General features: G+C 42.3%; 1 protein-coding gene across 2 annotated transcripts in view; it reads left to right on the forward strand.

Moving 5' to 3' along the window:
- Positions 1 to 296: 296 nt before the first annotated feature.
- Positions 297 to 22133, forward strand: part of LOC114669427 (uncharacterized) — a 39713-nt gene continuing 17876 nt past the window's right edge. Inside the window, exons 1-8 of one of the 2 annotated variants that reach the window (XM_028825648.2) lie at positions 297 to 572; positions 6563 to 6629; positions 8118 to 8182; positions 13526 to 13633; positions 15164 to 15274; positions 15891 to 15918; positions 18605 to 18672; positions 19385 to 19492. In XM_028825648.2, coding sequence (XP_028681481.1) covers positions 477 to 572; positions 6563 to 6629; positions 8118 to 8182; positions 13526 to 13633; positions 15164 to 15274; positions 15891 to 15918; positions 18605 to 18672; positions 19385 to 19492 — 651 coding nt within the window. In that variant the 5' untranslated portion in view covers positions 297 to 476. The remainder of the gene's footprint in view (positions 573 to 6562; positions 6630 to 8117; positions 8183 to 13525; positions 13634 to 15163; positions 15275 to 15890; positions 15919 to 18604; positions 18673 to 19384; positions 19493 to 22133) is intronic. The other variant, XM_051923224.1, reaches the window with a different exon arrangement.

Raw genomic sequence — 22133 nt, forward strand, 5'->3', positions numbered from 1 at the left:
AAGCAACGAACTACAATAAATACAAATTCGCGTCAATATTCTGAATGTTTACATTGATTTGAGCACTAGAAATACACTTCAATCGGTTTTCCCGTTAACAAGCTTTAGCCGAGTTTCTTTGCAAAGCGCAGTTTTAAATGCCTCGACCGCAAGCGCGCCGCTCCACTGGACAGCTAATCAGATGTCTGAATTTCACAGTACCACGGGACAGCCAATCAGAGCGTCGAATAGTTGAGGGTTGTCGCTACCTTCCTCTTCCGCTACCTATCATTGGCAGATCCTCACTCGGAGCCCACCCTACAACACACCATCGCTTTCGTCTCCACGCCCACTCTCATTAGACGAATAGTGGCTGGCTGCTGCTGATTTGTAACAACCAATCATCTTGTCTCGCTTCGCTAAGACATTGTTTTTGAAAGAAAGTTCGTTTGGGGAGATAGCGGCGTTGACGGGTAGCTTTGTAAAAATTAAGTACAATGGAGAATGATTTAGAAAGTAACTGTGACTTCAATATGAGAATGAAGATGAACGAGCAATGGTTTCAGCAGTGCTTGGAGGCAATATGTGAAAAGGTAAGACGAAAACGGGCCATTTCTTCACACAACTCTAAAGCACTCTCATGTCTAAAAGCGCGACTGACCTCCTTCCAAATACACGGGCCTATTCACACTTGGGCGTTGTAAATTTCCTGCTTTTGTTTTGCGATTTTCGAGTTTTTTAATGGCTTTTTATAATCGCTTTTCAGGCCTCTTCGAGTGTTTTGCTTGTGATTTTAAGGTGTTTTAAGAGAGATTTTCAAATGTTTTTCTAAGAAGCGTTTCTTAGGGAGAATGTGTTTGACATCATTTCCATTTCTGTAGCCGATCGAGGTGATTGCTGCGTTTTCAGAATGTCCTGACCGTGACGTTAGAGTTTTCAGTACCGACTGTCACAGCACTGAAGAGCACGTGTCATGCGTGAACCTGACTTGTCATGTGGTTTGATGAATAATTTATGTTAATTTGGGAATAAAAAGCCTGCAGCAACATCGTACATGCGCGTGAGCAGGTCGTCTGTTAGCCGCTAGCGAGGAAGGGCCCATCAACGAAAAAGAACTGACCTTACTTTGAATTCGTCACCATTTGATCCTGTATGTGCCGACGGGTACATTTAATCTGCCCAGTTTAGGTCCCTGGCAGTCGGTAGCTATCGCAGCAGCACCCGGTGTGAGGCAAGAATGTGAAATGTGTATTTGGGGGATCAGTCGCACAACCAATCAGAATGAGTGTGCTGTGCGCAATCCAATAGTAGGGGCATATTGATAAAATGAGTTTTTAATCCAGTTATTACATGATGGTATTTTGAAATGGAGTGATGTGGTGGCGCAGCCGTCAATGTTTATCCTGGGCCTCGGGGAGAGTTTGGATTTTATTTAACTTTACGAAGGACTAACCGTATTTTCTTAATTTGGAAATATCACTGACACAAGTACCCGGTATTAATTGTTCAAACAGGTAATCAGTCTGTTAAGCAAGCTCACTAGTGCTGCACGGGTAGAACATGCAAAAAGCTGTAAGAAACTGAATTCCAGCTCTGTGCCACCACTCTGCCCACGGGTTAGAACATCGGCACCAAACTTTAACCTGAATAAAAGTAAATGTTCACCTTTAACTTGGGTTGAATTCTTGCTACTTGGTTGTCAGCTACGTGATCTCCCACCACACTAGCTGTCCGCATGTCCGCGCACGACCACACTGACCTTTTTTGCTTTATCCAGGATGAGGCCGTAACTTTGGATAAAATCGCCTCCAAAACGCTTTTTGTTTTCTTTTAAGAGTTTTGTCATTGATATCAATGGTGTTTGTCTTCTACACACAGGGGTTTTCTACAGTGCTTGATGGTAAAACCCGTAGGTGTGAGTGGCGACATTGAAGACAACGGCTAATAAGTTTTCCAGGTGGCTTTGGTGTCTCTGCTCCCTAAAGGGTTGGCTTCTCTCTGCATCGGCACACGGCACGCCGCACTTCGGTGACACTCCCAGGATTGTCATCGATGTCAGACGCGACTTCACGTTCACTTAGGGTGGTGTGACCCGCACAGTGTCGGCTTTTAACGGAAATAAAAAAAACAAAAAAACAATGTAATACAATCAGGATGAACCTACTTTAAAAACAAATTGAAACTTTGCTCATTTATTTATATTGATGGCCAAAAATAATCTCCCCCGCTAGCCCTCTTAAAAATAACGGCCATCACAATTTTTAACATTTTGAAAGCCTTGACATGATGTCAGATATTTCCTAAATCAATGAAGATATTCGAATAATTCAAAAAAGGTTTTTTTTTCCCTCAGCTTAAATTGATCATTTTTTCTTTTCACCTACCATATGCTCTGAAATTGGTCCTCCTGTCCTTAACAAATTGACATGCAGATATTGATTTTTCACTGTTTTATATAAAAGCATTGCAGAAAATGTATGCAAAGTTATCTATACTCGAGACTTTGTGACATGACAACCATTAACAAAATCCTCAAAATGGCTACGCCCTTCATGCATTTCTCACCCTTTTAAGTTGAGAAAAATCCCATTTTTTGCAATTTTTACATCTTACTTCTCTGGTGAGGCAGGAGACAACACCGTCTCTGTGATAGCAGGCACCTGTTGAGTTTTTGAGATGTGGGGCCTGAGAAAGTGCTGGCCGTCGGTGAGAATTGCAGCACTCTGAAATATTAAACGTCATCACGAGTTCAAAAATCCACTGCCTCAAACGTCACAAGAAGACTCCGTTCACATACCTTTCACTTGGGGAAAAATGCTGAGCAAATAGAAACATCTTTGGTAAAGAAGTAAATATTAGTGTTCTTGACTTTTTATTTATTTATTTATGTATGTACAGTGCATCCAGAAAGTATTCCCAGCGCTTCATCACTTTTTCCACATTTTGTTATCTTACAGCCTTATTCCAAAATGGATTAAATTTATTTTTTTTCCTCAGAATTCTACACTCAACACCCCATAATGACAACGTGAAAAAAGTTTACTTGAGGTTTTTGCAAATTTATTAAAAATAAAAAAATTGAGAAATCTCATGTCCATAAGTATTCACAGCCTTTGCCGTGAAGCTCCAAATTGAACTCCGGTGCATCCTGTTTCCCCTGATCATCCTTGAGATGTTTCTGCAGCTTCATTGGAGTCCACCTGTGGTAAATTCAGCTGACTGGACATGATTTGGAAAGGCACACACCTGTCTATAGAAGGTCCCACAGTTGACAGTTCATGTCAGAGCACAAACCAAGCATGAAGTCAAAGGAATTGTCTATAGACCTCCGAGACAGTATTGTCTCGAGGCACAAATCTGGGGAAGGTTACAGAAAAATTTCTGCTGCTTTGAAGGTCTCAATGAGCACAGTGGCCTCCACCATCCGTAAGTGGAAGAAGTTCGAAACCACCAGGACTCTTCCTAGAGATGGCCGGCCATCTAAACTGAGCGATCAGGGGAGAAGGGCCTTAGTCAGGGAGGTGACCAAGAACCCGATGGTCACTCTGTCAGAGGTCCTCTGTGGCGAGAGGAGAACCTTCTAGAAGGACAACCATCTCTGCAGCAATCTACCAATCAGGCCTGTATGGTAGAGTGGCCAGACGGAAGCCACTCCTTAGTAAAAGGCACATGGCAGCCCGCCTGGAGTTTGCCAAAAGGCACCTGAAGGACTCTCAGACCATGAGAAAGAAAATTCTCTGGTCTGATGAGACAAAGATTGAACTCTTTGGTGTGAATGCCAGGCGTCATGTTTGGAGGAAACCAGGCACCGCTCATCACCAGGCCAATACCATCCCTACAGTGAAGCATGGTGGTGGCAGCATCATACTGTGGGACTGGGAGACTAGACAAGATAAAGGGAACGATGACTGCAGCAATGTACAGAGACATCCTGGATGAAAACCTGCTCCAGAGCGCTCTTGACCTCCGACTGGGGCGACAGTTCATCTTTCAGCAGGACAACGACCCTAAGCACACAGCCAAGATATCAAAGGAGTGGCTTCAGGACAACTCTGTGAATGTCCTTGAGTGGCCCAGCCAGAGCCCAGACTTGAATCCGATTGAACATCTCTGGAGAGATCTTAAAATGGCTGTGCACCGACGCTTCCCATCCAACCTGATGGAGCTTGAGAGGTGCTGCAAAGAGGAATGGGCCAAACTGGCCAAGGATAGGTGTGCCAAGCTTGTGGCATCATATTCAAAAAGACTTGAGGCTGGAATTGCTGCCAAAGGGGCATCGACAAAGTATTGAGCAAAGGCTGTGAATACTTATGGACATGGGATTTCTCAGTTTTTTTATTTTTAATAAATTTGCAAAAACCTCAAGTAAACTTTTTTCACGTTGTCATTATGGGGTGTTGTGTGTAGAATTCTGAGGAAAAAAATGAATTGAATCCATTTTGGAATAAGGCTGTAACATAACAAAAGGTGAAAAAAGTGATGAAGCGCTGGGAATACTTTGCGGATGCACTGTATGTATTTTTGTCAGTCATCATGCAACTTGCTATATCCTAACATAGGGTCACAGGGGTCTGCTGGAGCTAATTCCAGCCAGCTCAAGGCAGGAACAAATCCCGGGCAGGGCGCCAGCCCACCACAGGGCACACACTAAGGACAAGACGATGCAAGATGAATTGGTCTGCTCTCTCATAAACGTTTACAAGTCCTAGAGCAGATTTTTCTGGCAGTAGGTTTTAAAAATTGATTGATTGTTTTGCCCCCTTCCACAAGTAGTACATCAATGGCTTAACCACCGGCACTTCCATTTCTGCATGGCTGTGAGGAATGGAAGGTAGGGTCTGACAAAGAGGGGTCACCAGTCAACATTTTGTAGTAAAAGTAACACAGTGGGCAGGCAGTGCAACCCCAACACGTTTCTAAAGTTACTCAGCAGCAGAAAAGTGACCTGTTTGTGAGAGTGCAGAGTGCAAGCAGAGTTTGAACTGTCAAGATGGGTCTGCTTTATGTGTCGATTAACCAGCCATTATGATGTTACGTATTTGTCTTCTATGCTTTCTGGATGGGGGCAACCTGAAGAAATACATTAGAATAAGCAAGACGTGAAATGTCATTAATAACACCTAAAAAACTTTTCTGTATTAAATACTCTACATGTAAGAAAAGAATTTTAATATACAAAGTCATTGATTTTAATACATTCTTTCACTGCTGTACTTTAGAACGGTCTGGATGAGAACAGGCCATTCAGCCCACCACAGCTCCACTTAATTCTTCTAAAAGGCGAGTTTTGAAAGTCCCTTAAGTCTTACTGTACACCACACTACTTCTTCCCTTATTCCAAGTGTCTGTCGTTCTTTGTGTGAAGAAAAACGTCCTAATGTTTGTGTGAAATTTCCCCTTCTCAAGTTTCCAGCTGTGTCCCCATGATTTTGATGAACTCCTTTTAAAAGTCAGCGTCTCGATCCACTGGACTAAATCCCTTCATCGTTTTAAACACTTCACTCAGGTCTCCTCTTCATCTTCATTTTTTAAACTGCAAAGGCTCAGCTCTTTTCAGCTTTCCTCATAACTCACCCCCTGTAGCACCCCGTAATCAGCCTAGTCGCTCTTCTCTGGACCTTTTCTTGTGCTGTTATGTCCTTTTTGTAGCCTGGAGACCAAAACTGCACCCAGGACTCCAGATGAGGCCTCACCAGTGTGTTATAAAGCTTGAGCAGAACCTCCTGTGACTTGTACTCCACACATCAAGGCGCTATATAACCTGACATTCTGTAGGTCTTAGGCGGAGTGGTGGCTCTGAGGCTAAGGATCTGCACTGGCAATCAGAAGGTTGCCGGTTCGAATCCCGTAAATGCCAATAGAGACTCTGCTCTGTTGGGCCCTTGAGCAAGGCCCTTAACCTGCAATTGCTGAGCGCTTTGAGTAGTGAGAAAAGCGCTATATAAATGCAAAGAATTATTATTATTTATTCTTCGTGGCTTCTGAACACTCTCTGGACGTCGATAGCTTAGAGTCCACTACGACTCCTAAATCCTTCTCATAAGGTGGACGTTTAATGTTCAGACCCCCCATTGTGTATTCAAACCTCACATTTTTACCCCCATGTGTAATTCTTTACATTTACTGACATTAAATTTCATCATCCACAAATCTGCCCAAGCCTGTCTGCTGTCCAAGTCCTTCTGTAATGATATAACGGATTCCAAATAATCTGCTAATCCACCTATCTCGGTATCCTCTGCAAACTTCACCAGCTTGTTACTTATATTCCAATCTAAATCATTTATATACATTAAAAATAGCAGCGGCCCCAGCACTGCCCCCTGCTGGTCACCACTCTTCACATCGGCCAGTTCTGATGAGGTTCCTCACACCATCACCCTCTCTTTCCCATGTCTGAGTCAATTCTGCTCCCATCTACACCCCACACACTGAACTCCCACATCTTTTAGTTTGATGCCCATCCTCTGATGTGGCACCTTATTAAATGGTTTCTGAAAGTCCAGATAATCAATAATCTCATCTGCTCCACTTTGATCATAGCCTTTTGTTGCTTTCTCATAGAAATGTCTTTCTTTTTCAGTATAACCAGCCTTTTGAAGAGGACGTTATCGTTGACCTGGATTCTATGACCTATGAGTCTTCAACAGGCAAGTTTGTGGCAGACTTTATTTGTCTTATCTCTTAATTATACAGACGTGGACAAATGTGCTGGTACCCTTGGAGCTCATAGAAGAAGTGCTGCATGCCTCCTGAGAAGTGATGAAAGGAAGAGCAGTTGTCTCCTGTATATCTGCACGCCTTTGAGATGTCCTCCAGTAATGCAAAGCAAGTGTGCCAAGAGATCATGGGTTGCTTATTCTACAAAGATCTTCTAAAATGGCCTGCACACATTTTTTGGGACCCCTAGGGAAGAGCCTAAATAACTGGATTCAAGTGATTTTTCATACCCCCCAAAATCTCACCGCCGTCTTGAATTTGTTTCACACGCATCTCCAATCGTGCATTCAGTCATTCAAGTCGTCGCTCTGCTGTTTGGTGTCATTGGGTGTCTCGCACTGAATATTGGCCAGAGAAGGCAAAGGAGAGAGTTGTCTGTGGAGATCAGAAAGAAAATGAAAGGCAAAGGCTAGAAGACCATTATCTCCAAGCAGATCAATGTTCCTGTGACAACAGTTGCAAATATAATGAAGAAGTTAAAGGTCCCTGGGACTGAGGACCCGCTTGCTGGACATGGCCGCAAGGGGAAAATCGATCCCAGAATGGACAGACGGACAGTTGCAATGGTGGGCAATGAGCCAAGGACAACTTCCGAAAAGATGCAAACTAAACTCCAAGGTCGAGGTCCATCCATGTCTTTTTCAGAGGACTCCACTGTTGAAAGAAAAATAGAAAAAAGCCAGACTGGAATTTGCTCAAATGCATATTGACAAGCCGGAAGGCTTCTGGGAGAAGGTCCTGTGGACAGATGAGACACAACTGGAGCTTTTTGGCAAGTCACAAGAGCTCAATGTCCACAGGCGAAAAAACTGAAGCTTTCAAAGAAAAAAACACGGCAGCTACTATGACACACAGAGGAGGCTCACTTGTGTTTTGCTGTGTCTGACACGGTGGGCTTTCAGTCTGTACAGGGAACAATGAAATCTCAAGACCATCGAGACATTCTGGAGTGAAACGTCCTGCCCGGTGTCAGAAAACTGCCTCAGCTGCAGGTCATGGATCCTCCAAAACACACAGCGAAAAGCACACATTTCTCCAAGCCATTTTCATGTGTGTTATTATTTAAAGTATTTTGTTGAGTTCATGAAAGTACATAATGAACAACGATGGGTGCCAATTAGTTTAGTCAGTTTTGAGTTATTTCAGGGATCGTTTTGGGATCTTTTTTGTGGACCAACACATTTTACAGTGCGTTCTATTGATGTTCTGGGCAGTTTTACATTTGTATACATATTTTTCTCTGTAAATAAGCAGTTATTTTTAAATTGGTATAATATTTAGAGTATCTGTCCACTTTTGGGACTCGTCCTCTAACAGGCAGTGTTGCTATTAGTTAATGGTGTTTGAATAACTCTGTCTTTTCTCCTTACCTCAATTGAAGCTGAATTTCATTTGCTATATTATTTCCACAATGACAGGAGTTCACCCTTGGAAAGGAGAGGCTCCCAGAAGAACATCAGGAAAGGATAAAAAAAATGTCAAGGTATGGACTGTAATGGAATTGAAAGCACATTTGACTGTTTCCTTTTAATGAAGTTTAATGGAGTGAAAGGGTGGGAACAATATATGTGTGAATAATGGATGCCAAAATGTTTCAGATTCTTTCACTTTGTACACATTTTAGTATTCTGTAGGTTTTAATTTTAGATTGGCAAGTTTGTCATTGTTGTCCATCAATCTACTCAATAACCCAGCCCACCCAGGTTTGCAAATTTAAAAATAAAAACTGGACTCTCTCATTTATAGAAGTATTGGGACCCTTTGCTGCTCCATTGCAAACTGTGCTCAGGTAAATTCTGTTTGCTTTAATTCTCCTTGAGATGTGTCCAGAACTTGATTGGAGTCCACCTGTGCCCTTGAGTGGACCACCCACAGCCCAGACTTCAACACCATAGAATGTCTGAAGAGACCTGAAGATGATAACAGCAACAACAACATTTATTTATATAGCACATTTTCATACAAAAAGTAGCTCAAAGTGCTTTACATACTGTGGATGATCACGTAGACAAGACAGCAGGTGTGATCATATAGCAGCTTTATTTTCTCATCGTCACAGTGAGCAGGTTTTAGAAAAGCAGGCAATCAATATTACCCTAGGTTCTTGTCTATAAGCCGGACTCATGTATAAGCCGGAGACCAAAAATCATACGAATTTTTAAAATAAAATCGTATCATAGATAAGCCGGACTCATGGATAAGCCGAACGTACTATAACCTATAACTAATAGAAGGGAGGGAGGTCAGTGGTCTCACTCGCACCCATTTAATTTCTTTAAGGGGGGAGAGAGTGTGAGATATTGGCGTCTCTCTCACTCCCCGCATGGCGCGGCCGGAGCGCGTTCTTTCTGCTCTGGGCATCGCCGAGTCAACACGCGTGCATAGCGGTCATTTAAATTGTGATTTTATATGTAAGCATATTTAAATATATATCGCGGATTTTTTGCTGGTTCGCGGATTTCTGCGGACAATGGGTCTTTTAATTTCTGGTACATGCTTCCTCAGTTGGTTTGCCCAGTTGATTTCATACAAGGGACGCTATTGGCAGATGGCTGAGAAGCTACCCAACTTACTTTCTCTCTCTCTTGCGCTGACTATCTGTGATCCTGATGTAGGGGGATTGAGCAGGGGGGCTGTTTGCACACCTAGACGATACGGACGCTCGTCTAAAAATGCTGAAAGATTATCTTCACGTTGCTATCTTTTGTAAAGCTGATTCCTGAAAAGACATGCTGCACAGTGCTTCACATACTTAAAAGCTCGAAGGGCACGTATTGATTTTTGACTGAAAAACAAACTCTGTCTCTCTCCCTCTTCCTGCTCCTGACTGAGGGGGTGTGAGCTGCCGCCTTCAACAGCTTTGTGCCGCGGTGCTTCGCATACTTAAAAGCCAAACAGACATATTGATTTGTTTGCTTCACTCCTTTGAAGAGGAAGATATGTTTGCATTCTTTTAATTGTGAGACGGAACTGTCATCTCTGTCTTGTCATGGAGCACAGTTTAAACTTTTGAAAAAGAGACAAATGTTTGTTTGCAGTGTTTGAATAACGTTCCTGTCTCTCTACAACCTCCTGTGTTTCTGCGCAAATCTGTGACCCAAGCATGACAATATAAAAATAACCATATAAACATATGGTTTCTACTTCGCGGATTTTCTTATTTCGCGGGTGGCTCTGGAACGCAACCCCCGCGATGGATGTATAAGCCGGACTTATGTATAAGCCGATATTCTATTTTTTCATTTTCACAACTTTTTTCCTTAGATAAGCCGCGGCTTATAGACAAGAACTTGGGGTACATGACAGCATCAGGGCTCTTTTCTGAACAACTGTTTTTTGGGTGGGGCAAAGTTTTTATACCCCTAGAATGCGTGATTTAATATTCATTATGAAAATGCAACAGTCAACACTTTATTATACACAATCCTTGAGCCCCTTCAATGCTCCTTGTGCAACTTGATTCCTTGGCTCCTTGTTATGGCGTTCAGATGTAAACTAAGGGAAAAGTGATAAGGCAATCTCAGTGTGGAATGCTTAGACCTTGAGTCCTTCTGACAAATATTTTTTCTGTTTGCTCAGCAAAGCATGTTTTTAAAGCTTACTTCTGCTTAACGCCTTAGACAAGGATTAGTACAAAGGAACGAAGAGAACATTCACCTTCCACAATGCTGAAGAAAAGAAAAATAAAAGACAAAATAAGAAATTAAAATAAGACAACATTAGTTAACATAGAAAAGGAGTAAGGTCCGATGGCCAGGGTGGACAGAAAAAACAAAAAAAAAAAACTCCAGACGGCTGGAGAAAAAAAATAAAATTTGCAGAGGTTCCAGGCCACGAGACCACCCAGACCCCTCTGGGCATTCTACCTAACAAAAATGAAATAGTCCTCTTTGTAGTTAGGGTTCTCACAGAGTCACTTGATGCTGATGGTCATACAGACTTCTGGCTTTTAATCCATCCATCATTTTTGGAACATCATGGTACTTAGAGGACATGGTGGTGGCACAAGCCACCACCAGAAGGACACCGGAAAAGGAAACAGAAGAGAGAGTAGGGGTTAGTACAGATTTTAGAGCCACCATGAATAGTTATAATGAGAAGATGGCAGTTCCCATCCAGTGTAACGGAGCTTGAGAGGGTCTGCCAGGAAGAATGGTATCCACTACCAGTTCCAGCTCCGCAAAGCTTGTAGAGACTTACTCAACAGGACTCGAAGGCCTACTAAAGGAGGCTTCTGCAAGTAACAGAATGAAGGGGTCTGTATGTTTATATGAATGAGAGATTTCAATTTTTAACTTTAATACGTTTACAAACCTTTAAGAAAACCTGGTTTAAACTTGTCATTACATGTTGTCGAGTGTAGAGTGACGGGCAAAAATGGCAAAATTATACATTGAAAGTGAAAGGGTCTGAAGAGTTTCTGAATCCACTGTCCACTCCGTATCTGTGGAGAGTTTTATTTTTTATCTGTGTGTATGAATATACATAACATTTATAGTGTGTGTGTATATAAATATATAAAATACAATGCATATTTTGTATTGGACAGGCAAGAGATTATTAAGATTAAGAGAATCTGTTAGCGGCGAGTTCCTCAATATGTAATCTGGAGAATCAAGTTAGCGAGCTGTCTCATTATCTTCTGTCTTAGAGGCAGCGCGTTGGGTTCTTCTGTACCGTCTACCACAGTGATTCCTAAACTCGGTCCTGGGGACCCCCTGTGGCTGCAGGTTTTTGTTCCAATCAACTTCCGCTTTTCATTGGACTCTTAACCTAATTGAGTTGTTATTTCCCAATTTCTGTGTTTTGGAGTCAATGTAGAAATTACAAACTAAGTCTGGTAGGTTTTAATTAAAATGTAATATGGGGAATTTGTATAGGTGCTGGTCAAAAAATTAGAATATCATGACAAAGTTGATTTATTTCAGTAATTCCATTTAAAAAGTGAAACTTGTATATTAGATTCATTCATTACACACAGACTGATGTATTTCAAATGTTTATTTCTTTTAATGTTGATGATTATAACTGACAACTAATGAAAGTCCCAAATTCAGTATCTCAGAAAATTAGTATATCAATTAAGACCAATGCAAAAAAAAGGATTTTTAGAAATGTTGGCCAACTGAAAGGTATGAACATGAAAAGTATGAGCATGTACAGCACTCAGTATTTAGATGGGGCTCCTTTGTCATGGATTACTGCAGCAATGCGGCGTGGCATGGAGTCGATCAGTCTGTGGCACTGCTCAGGTGTTATGAGAGCCCATGTTGCTCTGATAGTGGCCTTCAGCTCTTCTGAATTGTTGGGACTGGCGTATTGCATCTTCCTCTTCACAATCCCCCATAAATTTTCTATGGGGTTAAGGTCAGGCGAGTTTGCTGGCCAATCAAGAACAGGGATACCATGGTCCTTAAACCAGGTACTGGTAGCTTTGGCACTGTGTGCCAGGTGCCAGGTCCTGTTGGAAAATGAAATCTGCATCTCCATCAAGTTTGTCAGCAGCAGGAAGCATGAAGTGGTCTAAAACTTCCTGGTAGACGGCTGCGTTGACCTTGGACCTCAGAAAACACAATGGACCAACACCAGCAGATGACATGGCACCCCAAACCATCCCTGACTGTGGAAAGTTTACACTGGACCTCACGCAACATGGATTCTGTGCCTCTCCTCTCTTCCTCCAGACTCTAGGACCTTGATTTCCAAAGGAAATGCAAAATTTACTTTCATCAGAGAACATAACTTTGGACCACTCAGCAGCAGTCCAAAGGCGAGACGCTTCTGACGCTGTCTCTTGTTCAAGAGTGGCTTGACACAAGGAATGCGACAGCTGAAACCCATGTCTTGCATACGTCTGTGTGTGGTGGTTCTTGAAGCACTGACTCCAGCTGCAGTCCACTCTTTGTGAATCTCCCCCACATTTTTCAATGGGTTTTGTTTCACAATCCTCTCCATGGTGCGGTTATCCCTATTGCTTGTCCACTTTTTTCTACCACATCTTGTCCTTCCCTTTGCCTCTCTATTAATGTGCTTGGACACAGAGCTCTGTGAACAGCCAGCCTCTTTAGCAATGACCTTTTGTGTCTCACCCTCCTTGTGCAAGATGTCAATGGTCGTCTTTTGCACAACTGTCAAGTCGGCAGTCTTCCCCATGATTGTGTAGCCTACAGAACTCGACTGAGAGACCATTTAAAGGCTTTTACAGGTGTTTTGAGTTAATTAGCTGATTAGAGTGTGGCACCAGGTGTCTTCAATATTGAACCTTTTCACAATATTCTAATTTTCTGAGATACTGAATTTGGGACTTTCATTAGTTGTCAGTTAAACATTTGAAATACATCAGTCTGTGTGGAATGAATGAATCTAATATACAAGTTTCACTTTTTGAATGGAATTACTGAAATAAATCAACTTTGTCATGATATTCTAATTTTATGACCAGCACCTGTAGTTTTTTTTTTTTTTTAAGTTTTTTCAACCTAATTCTCATTCTGCTTTTCCAGTGTTCTGGTTATTTAATTGATGATTCACTAATTAGTGGGCCTGACACTGAAGTCATTGCAGCTTTCATCATCCCGGGTGTCTGCCATGCTGGTTGTTAATTTAATATATAATACATACTCACACACACACACACACAGTGTGCTGGGTGCTGATATGGACTGGTACCCAGTTCAGGATTGATTCCTGTTCTTGGGCTTGCTGGGATGAGTTCTGGTAAATTGGAGTAAACAGTCTGAATTTATTATATGCAGTAATATGTGAATGTTTTGATTCAATTTGTTTAACATTATGTTTGTATCCATTTTATTTTTGTCTTCAATAGCATTCAGTATCTGACAATGATGAGAATACAGTGCAAACCGCAATATACCGTAAATTTCCTGTTGACTATTTATCACAAGACAGACCTGACAAAAGTAGATACGTGTGGGTAAGTCCTTCTTTTCTTCATCCATCCATCCTCTTCCGCTTATCTGAGGTCGGGTCGCGGGGGCAGCAGCTTGAGCAGAGATGCCCAGACTTCCCTCTCCCTGACCACTTCTTCTAGCTCTTCCGGGAGAATCCCGAGGCGTTCCCAGGCCAGCCGGGAGACACAGTCCCTCCAGCGTGTCCTGGGTCTTCCCCGGGGCCTCCTCCCGGTTGGGCATGCCCGGAACACCTCACCAGGGAGGCGTCCAGGAGGCATCCTGATCAGATGCCCGAGCCACCTCATCTGACTCCTCTCGATGCGGAGGAGCAGCGGCTCTATTCTGAGCTTCTCACCCTATCTTTAAGGGAGAGCCCAGACACCCTGCGGAGGAAACTCTTTTCAGCCGCTTGTATTCGCGATCTCGTTTTTTCGGTCACTACCCATAGCTCATGACCATAGGTGAGGGTAAGAACATAGATTGACTGGTAAATTGAGAGCTCTGCCTTACGGCTCAGCTCCTTTTTCACCACGACAGACCAATGCAGAGCCCTCATCACTGTGGACACCGCACCGATCCGCTTGTCGATCTCACGCTCCAATCTCTCACTCGTGAACAAGACCCCGAGATACTGGAACTCCTCCACTTGGGGCAGGATCTCGCTACCAACCCTGAGAGGGCATTCCACCCTTTTCCGGCTGAGGACCATGGTCTCGGATTTGGAGGTGCTGATTCCCATCCCAGCCGCTTCACACTCCGCTACGAACCGATCCAGAGAAAGCTGAAGATCACGGCCTGATGAAGCAAACAGGACAACATCATCTGCAAAAAGCAGTGACCCAATCCTGAGTCCACCAAACTGGACCCCCTCAATGCCCTGGCTGTGCCTAGAAATTCTGTCCATAAAAGTTATGAACAGAATCGGTGACAAAGGGCAGCCCTAGCGGAGTCCAACTCTCACTGGAAACGGGTTTGACTTACTGCCGGCAATGCGGACCAAGCTCTGGCACCGGTTGTACAGGGACCGAACAGCCCTTATCAGGGGGGCCGGTACCCCCATACTCTCGGAGCACCCCCCACAGGATTCCCCGAGGGACACAGTCGAAACGCCTTTTCCAAGTCCACAAAACACATGTAGACTGGTTGGGCGACCAGACCAACCAGTCTTCTTTTCTTCAGCTATTTTAAAATAAATAAATAAATAAAGCAATAATAAAATAAATGAAGCTTTTATTATACAAACAGTTCAAATGAAATGAATGAGTGCAAATCAAAATTTTAGGAAAGTTCGTATTGATCAATTAGCTAACCTAACGCAAGTTGCTTTAGTTTAAAGTGCATCTTTCCTGTTCTGAAGTGTAATAGTAAAGTTAATTTACCAGAAACATAGCTTAGTATGTTAATGTGCCAATTTAAAATGCTTTGCTATTTTTTATATAATCAAAGTTAATTTAATTTTATTAGTAGCACATATTTCCATCAGCAAGTAGTTAATGGTTTGACTGTTTTGTTTAACATTATGTTTGTATCCATTTTATTTTTGTCTTCAATAGCATTCAGTATCTGACAGTGATGAGAATACAGTGCAACCCGCAATATACCGTAAATTTCCTGTTGACTATTTATCACAAGAAGACAGACCTGACAAAAGAAGATCCGTGTGGGTGAGTCCTTCTTTTCTTCAGCTATTTACATTAAAAAAAAAAAAACAATGAAGCATTTATTATACAAACAGTTCAAATGAAATGAATGAGTGCAAATCAAAATTTTAGGAAAGTTTGTATTGATTAATAATTACTTTACCTAACCTAACGCAAGTTGCTTTAGTCTAGAGTGCATCTTTCCTGTTCTGAAGTGTGATAGCAAAGTTAATTTACCAAAAACCTAGCTTAGTATGTTAATGTGCCAATTTAAAATGCTTTGTTATATTTTGAAAATGATTAATTGAATTGTTTGGTGCGGCCCAGGGTGGAATGTTGTGGTTAATATGAATGTGTGAGTTGGATTGTCTGAGCGTTAAAATGCCGAGTGTAACCCGAGTCCTTCATTTCAAACTGCTGTGGCCCTGACTTGTGCTTTAAGAAGAGCAGGAGTGTTAAACCAAAGTCAAATACTGAAACTTACTGTGTATGTTTTTCTATATTTCATAAAACACTTTATGCAAGCAAAGCTGATTTTTAAAGGGTTGTGTAAGTAGTCTTTCTTTTTTTTTCTGTATATTTTTTACAAGTACAAAATATAATCCTGGTAATCTGAAATCATTTTTTTTTTGTCTCCTAGGGGTCCAGTAATATTAGTGCCACAATGGGTATGTACAGGTTTGGTTTTTTTTTATTATAGATATCCATAAAAATAATTTATGCGTAAATATTGTTAGCGTTTGGTGGCAAAATAATTTAACTGCTTACTAGGGTTTAGGATCAGCCTCATTATCCTCCAGTTAGCTGTGAACCCCCCAGTCTCCCTGAGATGCCACAGGTGGTAAACCAGCCGAGGGGAGGGAAGGCTACAGGGGTCTTTGGTATCCAGAGTAATGCGGAGTGGTGGCTCTGAGGCTAGGGATCTGCGCTGGCAATCGGGAGGTCGCCGGTTTGAATCCCATAAATGCCAAAAGGGACTCTGCTGTGTTGGGCCCTTGACCTGCAATTGCTGAGCGCTTTGAGTAGTGAGAAAAGCGCTATATAAATGCAAAGAATTATTATTAACTTCTCCAGACTGGTGGTCAGGCTGTCCTCCTGGCATTGCAAGCAAGCCGTTGTTTCATCAAGACAAAAAGAAACTGCAGAATTGGAGTCTAAAGTCAGAAATAATGAGATCTTTAAAACAAGCGAATTTAAAGATGTGATCGCCAAAGAGAATGCATTTTTAATCCAAATCCTACTTCCAATTATTTTGGCCAATAATGTGACCTGTGCCTTGAAACAGCACTGCCATCTACTGCACCACCATGACTCCCTGAGATAAAATTAATTGAATTAAATATCAGGGCAGTAAAGTGTCTTGTAGCCCATAGCAACAGGAGCAGGTTGCATGAGTTCATGGAGATGTGGCCCCACAAGCCAGATGTACATAAGATTTATAAAAAACAGAAGGAGAGCGATGAAGGGGAATGGAAATCACTGCTGATCAGGACCCATTAGTTTTTATAAAGGTCAGTCTGTCCAGAGAATCTGTGATCAACTGGGCCCTCTTGTCTGTGACCACCCCAACTGCAGAACTGAAAGCCCACTCAGACAGTAAGCTAGAAGCCGGACAACACAGCACTTCAGTGCATACTGAGCAAGCTCCCAGCTTAAATCAAGCTTCATCACCCAGACCTCCATGGGGTCATCAGTGCACATAGAATCATTTGCAGCGATGCACTGCAGGTAGTCCCTCACCATGCAGTCAGGCCGCTGCTATTGCCACCCTGTGTCAGACTGGGGTGTTGAGGCTGAAAAAAGTCTCTCCACACATCCTTTGGCGCAGTGGTAGTGCTGCTGCTTTGCAGTAAGAAGACTGTGGAAGATTGTGGGTTCGCTTCCCGTTTCCTCCCTGTGTGGATAGCGCTTTGAGTACCGAGAAGAGTGCTATATAAATGTAATGAATTATCCTTCTGATTTACACCACCACAGCTGCTGTTGCTGCTATTGACAGCTCTCTGATGGGGGGGGGGGGGGAGGAGAATAAGATTTTTTTTTTTTTTTTATCCTGCACTACTGTACTAAAATCCCCCAAACCGCCCACACACACACAAACGTAAGTGCACCTTTAATAGCAAGATGGGGATGGAACGATAACCACGAACAAAGTACAAGTGGCCACAAGCTACCAATAAGTTGAACAACTCTGACAACAGCACTGAACACCTAAGAAAAGCAGTAAAGCTCATTCAAGTTCCACAGAGTCTGGAATGCAAATGATCAGCATTATATACCCAGGGGGGCAATCCCACCCAATGTTGACTGTTAGAACTCTGAGGGATGTTGCACTGGCCTTGCAAAGCATTATGGGATGCTGGAAAACAACATTCTCTTAAAATGGCTGAATTATCAGTAAGTAATTTAATGAACATGGGTGCGAACACAGCAAATTCACTGCGAATAATTCTTTGAAATTCACTAATCAACACTGATGATGATGATGATTGCTATTTAGCATATTGATAATTCTTCATCTTTCAGCTGCTCCCGTTTGTTGTTGCCACAGCGGATCATCTTTTTCCATATCTTCCTGTCCTCTACATCTTGCTCTGTTACACCCATCACCTGCATGTCCTCTGTCACCACATCCATAAACCTTTTCTTAGGCTGGCAGCTCTATTACACAGGCCATTGCATCCTTAGGATAAAATCTGGTCCAAAAATGGCCTATAAATCGTGTTTGTTTTTTTTCACATTTAGATGGCCATAGCTCAATGTCTTTGCTTACTTGACATCAAGACGAGTTTAATGGTCTGTCATATGTGGGGTTTTCTCCTACCAGTGTTTTGTCAGAGCTTCACATCTCACAACTGAAAACCAAAAAAAAAATTTTTTTTGGCTTTCCTAACTTAAATTATGAACACAGAACACATCTCAGACTTCGCAAAATTGTGAATGTAGTGTTGGAGATCCTTCTCCTGTGTTTACTTGAGATATACAATCGTTACAAATGCTTTTAGAAATGTTGTCCAATGATGAACTGAAACGTAACTAATTGACAACACAGAGTGGGTGAAGTGAACTCGTCGTATTGTGGTGTTTTATTATTTGGATTCACCTGCGCTGTGTAATTCTACTTCACTATGGTCTGTCTGTCTGTGTGTGTGTGTGTGGTAAATCGATATCTGCTTTCTAGCTCCCCACGTGTACGGCCTCCTTATGCCAACTGGGACTTCTGAGTTCCTGCCTTATAGCACCTGCTCCATTTCTGTTTAAAGCTTTATACAGATCTTTTAATCAAACTGTTAATCGACATGTGCTGTAGGATGCTTTGGTGTTTAATTGGTGTCTGATGATTTGTGTTCTTTTTAGATCCTGCAAATACAACAATGACTATAGATGAACCCAGTCCTTCTAAGCAGGAGCTGAGCAAAATAACGGTAAAGAGTCTTCTTGCGTTTTTGTGGGAAATTAGCTTACATTCTAAGAGGATATTCAGTGGTTGTGCTGTTCAGCAGAGGCCGCTCATTTGCTGTGCAGGTCTAATCACTTGTTTCTTGACCTTCGTTTATCCATAGGCAGTTACTTGCTGTTTCAGATGTTTTCTGTTATTCAACTGAAATTTTAATTTTATGATGGCAGACGGTCATGTTAAAAGTAAAATGTGTTTAAAGCTGTCTATTTCACGCCCCACAAGGCTCTCCTACCACTGCTGTAAGCAGAATGGCGGCTGGCTGTAGGCCTCGTGCGTTTAGTTAAAACGCTTTACTGGTGGAGTAAACAGCAGTGTTGTGCTTTTAAGGATGAAAATAATTGGGATGCACTCAGAAATAATGTTGAAGTGGACTTCGGAGATAAACTCGTACCCTGCACAGGTCCTTTGACTGCATTGGTGCCAAGTGCTGCCAGGAATAAATATAAATATAATATATATTATATTTATTAATATACTCGGACACACACACAGTGTGCTGGGTGCTGATATGGACTGGTACCCAGTTCAGGATTGATTCCTGTTCTTGGGCTTGCTGGGATGAGCTCTGGTAAATTGGAGTAAACAGTCTGAATTTATTATATGCAGTAATATGTGAATGTTTTGATTCAATTTGTTTAACATTATGTTTGTATCCATTTTATTTTTGTCTTCAATAGCATTCAGTATCTGACAATGATGAGAATACAGTGCAAACCGCAATATACCGTAAATTTCCTGTTGACTATTTATCACAAGACAGACCTGACAAAAGAAGATATGTGTGGGTAAGTCCTTCTTTTCTTCATCCATCCATCCATCCATTGTCTTCCGCTTATCTGAGGTCGGGTCGCGGGGGCAGCAGCTTGAGCAGAGATGCCCAGACTTCCCTCTCCCTGACCACTTCTTCTAGCTCTTCCGGGAGAATCCCGAGGCATTCCCAGGCCAGCCGGGAGACACAGTCCCTCCAGCGTGTCCTGGGTCTTCCCCGGGGCCTCCTCCCAGTTGGACGTGCCCGGAACACCTCACCAGGGAGGCGTCCAGGAGGCATCCTGATCAGATGCCCGAGCCACCTCATCTGACTCCTCTCGATGCGGAGGAGCAGCAGCTCTACTCTGAGCTTCTCACCCTATCTTTAAGGGAGAGCCCAGACACCCTGCAGAGGAAACTCATTTCAGCCTCTTGTATTCGCGATCTCGTTCTTTCGGTCACTACCCATAGCTCATGACCATAGGTGAGGGTAAGAACATAGATCGACTGGTAAATTGAGAGCTCTGCCTTACGGCTCAGCTCCTTTTTCACCATGACAGACCGATGCAGAGCCCGCATCAATGCGGACGCCGCACCGATCCGCCTGTCGATCTCACGCTCTCACTCGTGAACAAGACCCCGAGATACTTGAACTCCTCCACTTGAGGCAGGATCTCGCTACCAACCCTGAGAGGGCATTCCACCCTTTTCCGGCTGAGGACCATGGTCTCGGATTTGGAGGTGCTGATTCCCATCCCAGCCGCTTCACACTCAGCTGCGAACCGATCCAGAGAGAGCTGAAGATCACGGCCTGATGAAGCAAACAGGACAACATCATCTGCAAAAAGCAGTGACCCAATCCTGAGTCCACCAAACTGGACCCCCTCAATGCCCTGGCTGTGCCTAGAAATTCTGTCACCGATTCTGTTCATAACTTTTATGGACAAAGGGCAGCCCTGGCGGAGTCCAACTCTCACTGGAAACGGGTTCGACTTACTGCCGTCAATGCAGACCAAGCTCTGACACCGGTTGTACAGGGACTGAACAGCCCTTATCAGGGGGGCCGGTACTCCATACTCTCGGAGCACCCCCCACAGGATTCCCCGAGGGACACGGTCGAACGCCTTTTCCAAGTCCACAAAACACATGTAGACTGGTTGGGCGACCAGACCAACCAGTCTTCTTTTCTTCAGCTATTTTAAAATAAATAAATAAATAAAGCAATAATAAAATAAATGAAGCATTTATTATACAAACAGTTCAAATGAAATGAATGAGTGCAAATCAAAATTTTAGGAAAGTTCGTATTGATCAATTAGCTAACCTAACGCAAGTTGCTTTAGTTTAAAGTGCATCTTTTCCTGTTCTGAAGTGTAATAGTAAAGTTAATTTACCAAAAACATAGCTTAGTATGTTAATGTGCCAATTTAAAATGCTTTGCTATTTTTTATATAATCAAAGTTAATTTAATTTCATTAGTAGCACATATTTCTATAAGCAAGTAGTTAATGGTTTGACTGGCTTTCTGGCCCACACATCGTGATCTCTGTATGGGGGCACCTGCTTCAGATCTCTCCTGTCAAGGGGCTGAGGTGAAGAGGAGGAGGGTCCGTCATGACTGCTGTGTGTGCTGTCAAACTGTGTAGCTCAGCTAGACGCCTGTTAGCCTGACTTTTGTAATAAAGTGTTTCATTCTGACATGTACAGTGACAGGAATAAGATAAGGAGACATTTTTATTATTTAGGATTATATATAAATGTCTTTGCACAATAACAGAAAAAAATGCCATTTAACATATTTGTTAGAAATCAACAAGAATAAATGTATTTAAAGGCCTAAGTTTGTTTGGCAGGATGGGAGGATTCCCTCGTTTAAAAAGAAAGATCTACAGTATGATCGTCATAGAATTCTTTAGTACGTGTGTGGGATAAGGATAAGGCTTAAATTATCTATTCATTGACTTTCTTTAAAATGATCAAACTCGACACTCTCAAAAGTAGACCTCTAATGTACTGTAATATCTGAACCAAATGAACAAGTAAACACGGAGCCGCTTTAGATACACATTCACTTTTACAGCATTTTGTATTCGGATCAAGGTAGTTTTTGTTTGCTTTGTCCAATTTCTGATATTTGCTGTTGTGTGATTGAGTTTGTTTTCACATAGATAATTAATAACTTGGTGAAACATAACATTTAATGTTCTGTCGTCTCTCTCGTCAAATTCATTGCTTCAGAATTCCCTTAACACTAGAATTACCAGAGCCTACGAAAAAACTCGTAAATCCGTCCCACCTTAAATCGCGTCTTAAATCCGTTTGCACCTCTCCGCCAGAGTCCTTTGTCATCTAAATGTGCTGATAAACACAAGCTACTAGCAGCCAGCTATTCCATCCCCCCAGCGACTTAGAATGAACTTCTCCTAGCTCAAGCCTTGCCTTGATTTGATTACCTGGGATTGAAGTGGAGTTTTACAGTGGAAATAATTCTAGCGTTATTTGGAATACACGCATTTCATGTGTGTTCCATTTCTATAGTAGGCTGTGCAAACACATTTTTAAAACAGAAACGTTTTTCATATTCTAATAGTAAATGACAAAATGTAGGCATAAACTATATAACGTATGAAGCCTGAAGTCCATATATCAAAGAAACACTTTCACAAAAGGTACAAATAA

Source organism: Erpetoichthys calabaricus, chromosome 2 (genome assembly GCF_900747795.2).
Source record: "Erpetoichthys calabaricus chromosome 2, fErpCal1.3, whole genome shotgun sequence".
Classification (NCBI taxonomy): domain Eukaryota; kingdom Metazoa; phylum Chordata; class Cladistia; order Polypteriformes; family Polypteridae; genus Erpetoichthys; species Erpetoichthys calabaricus.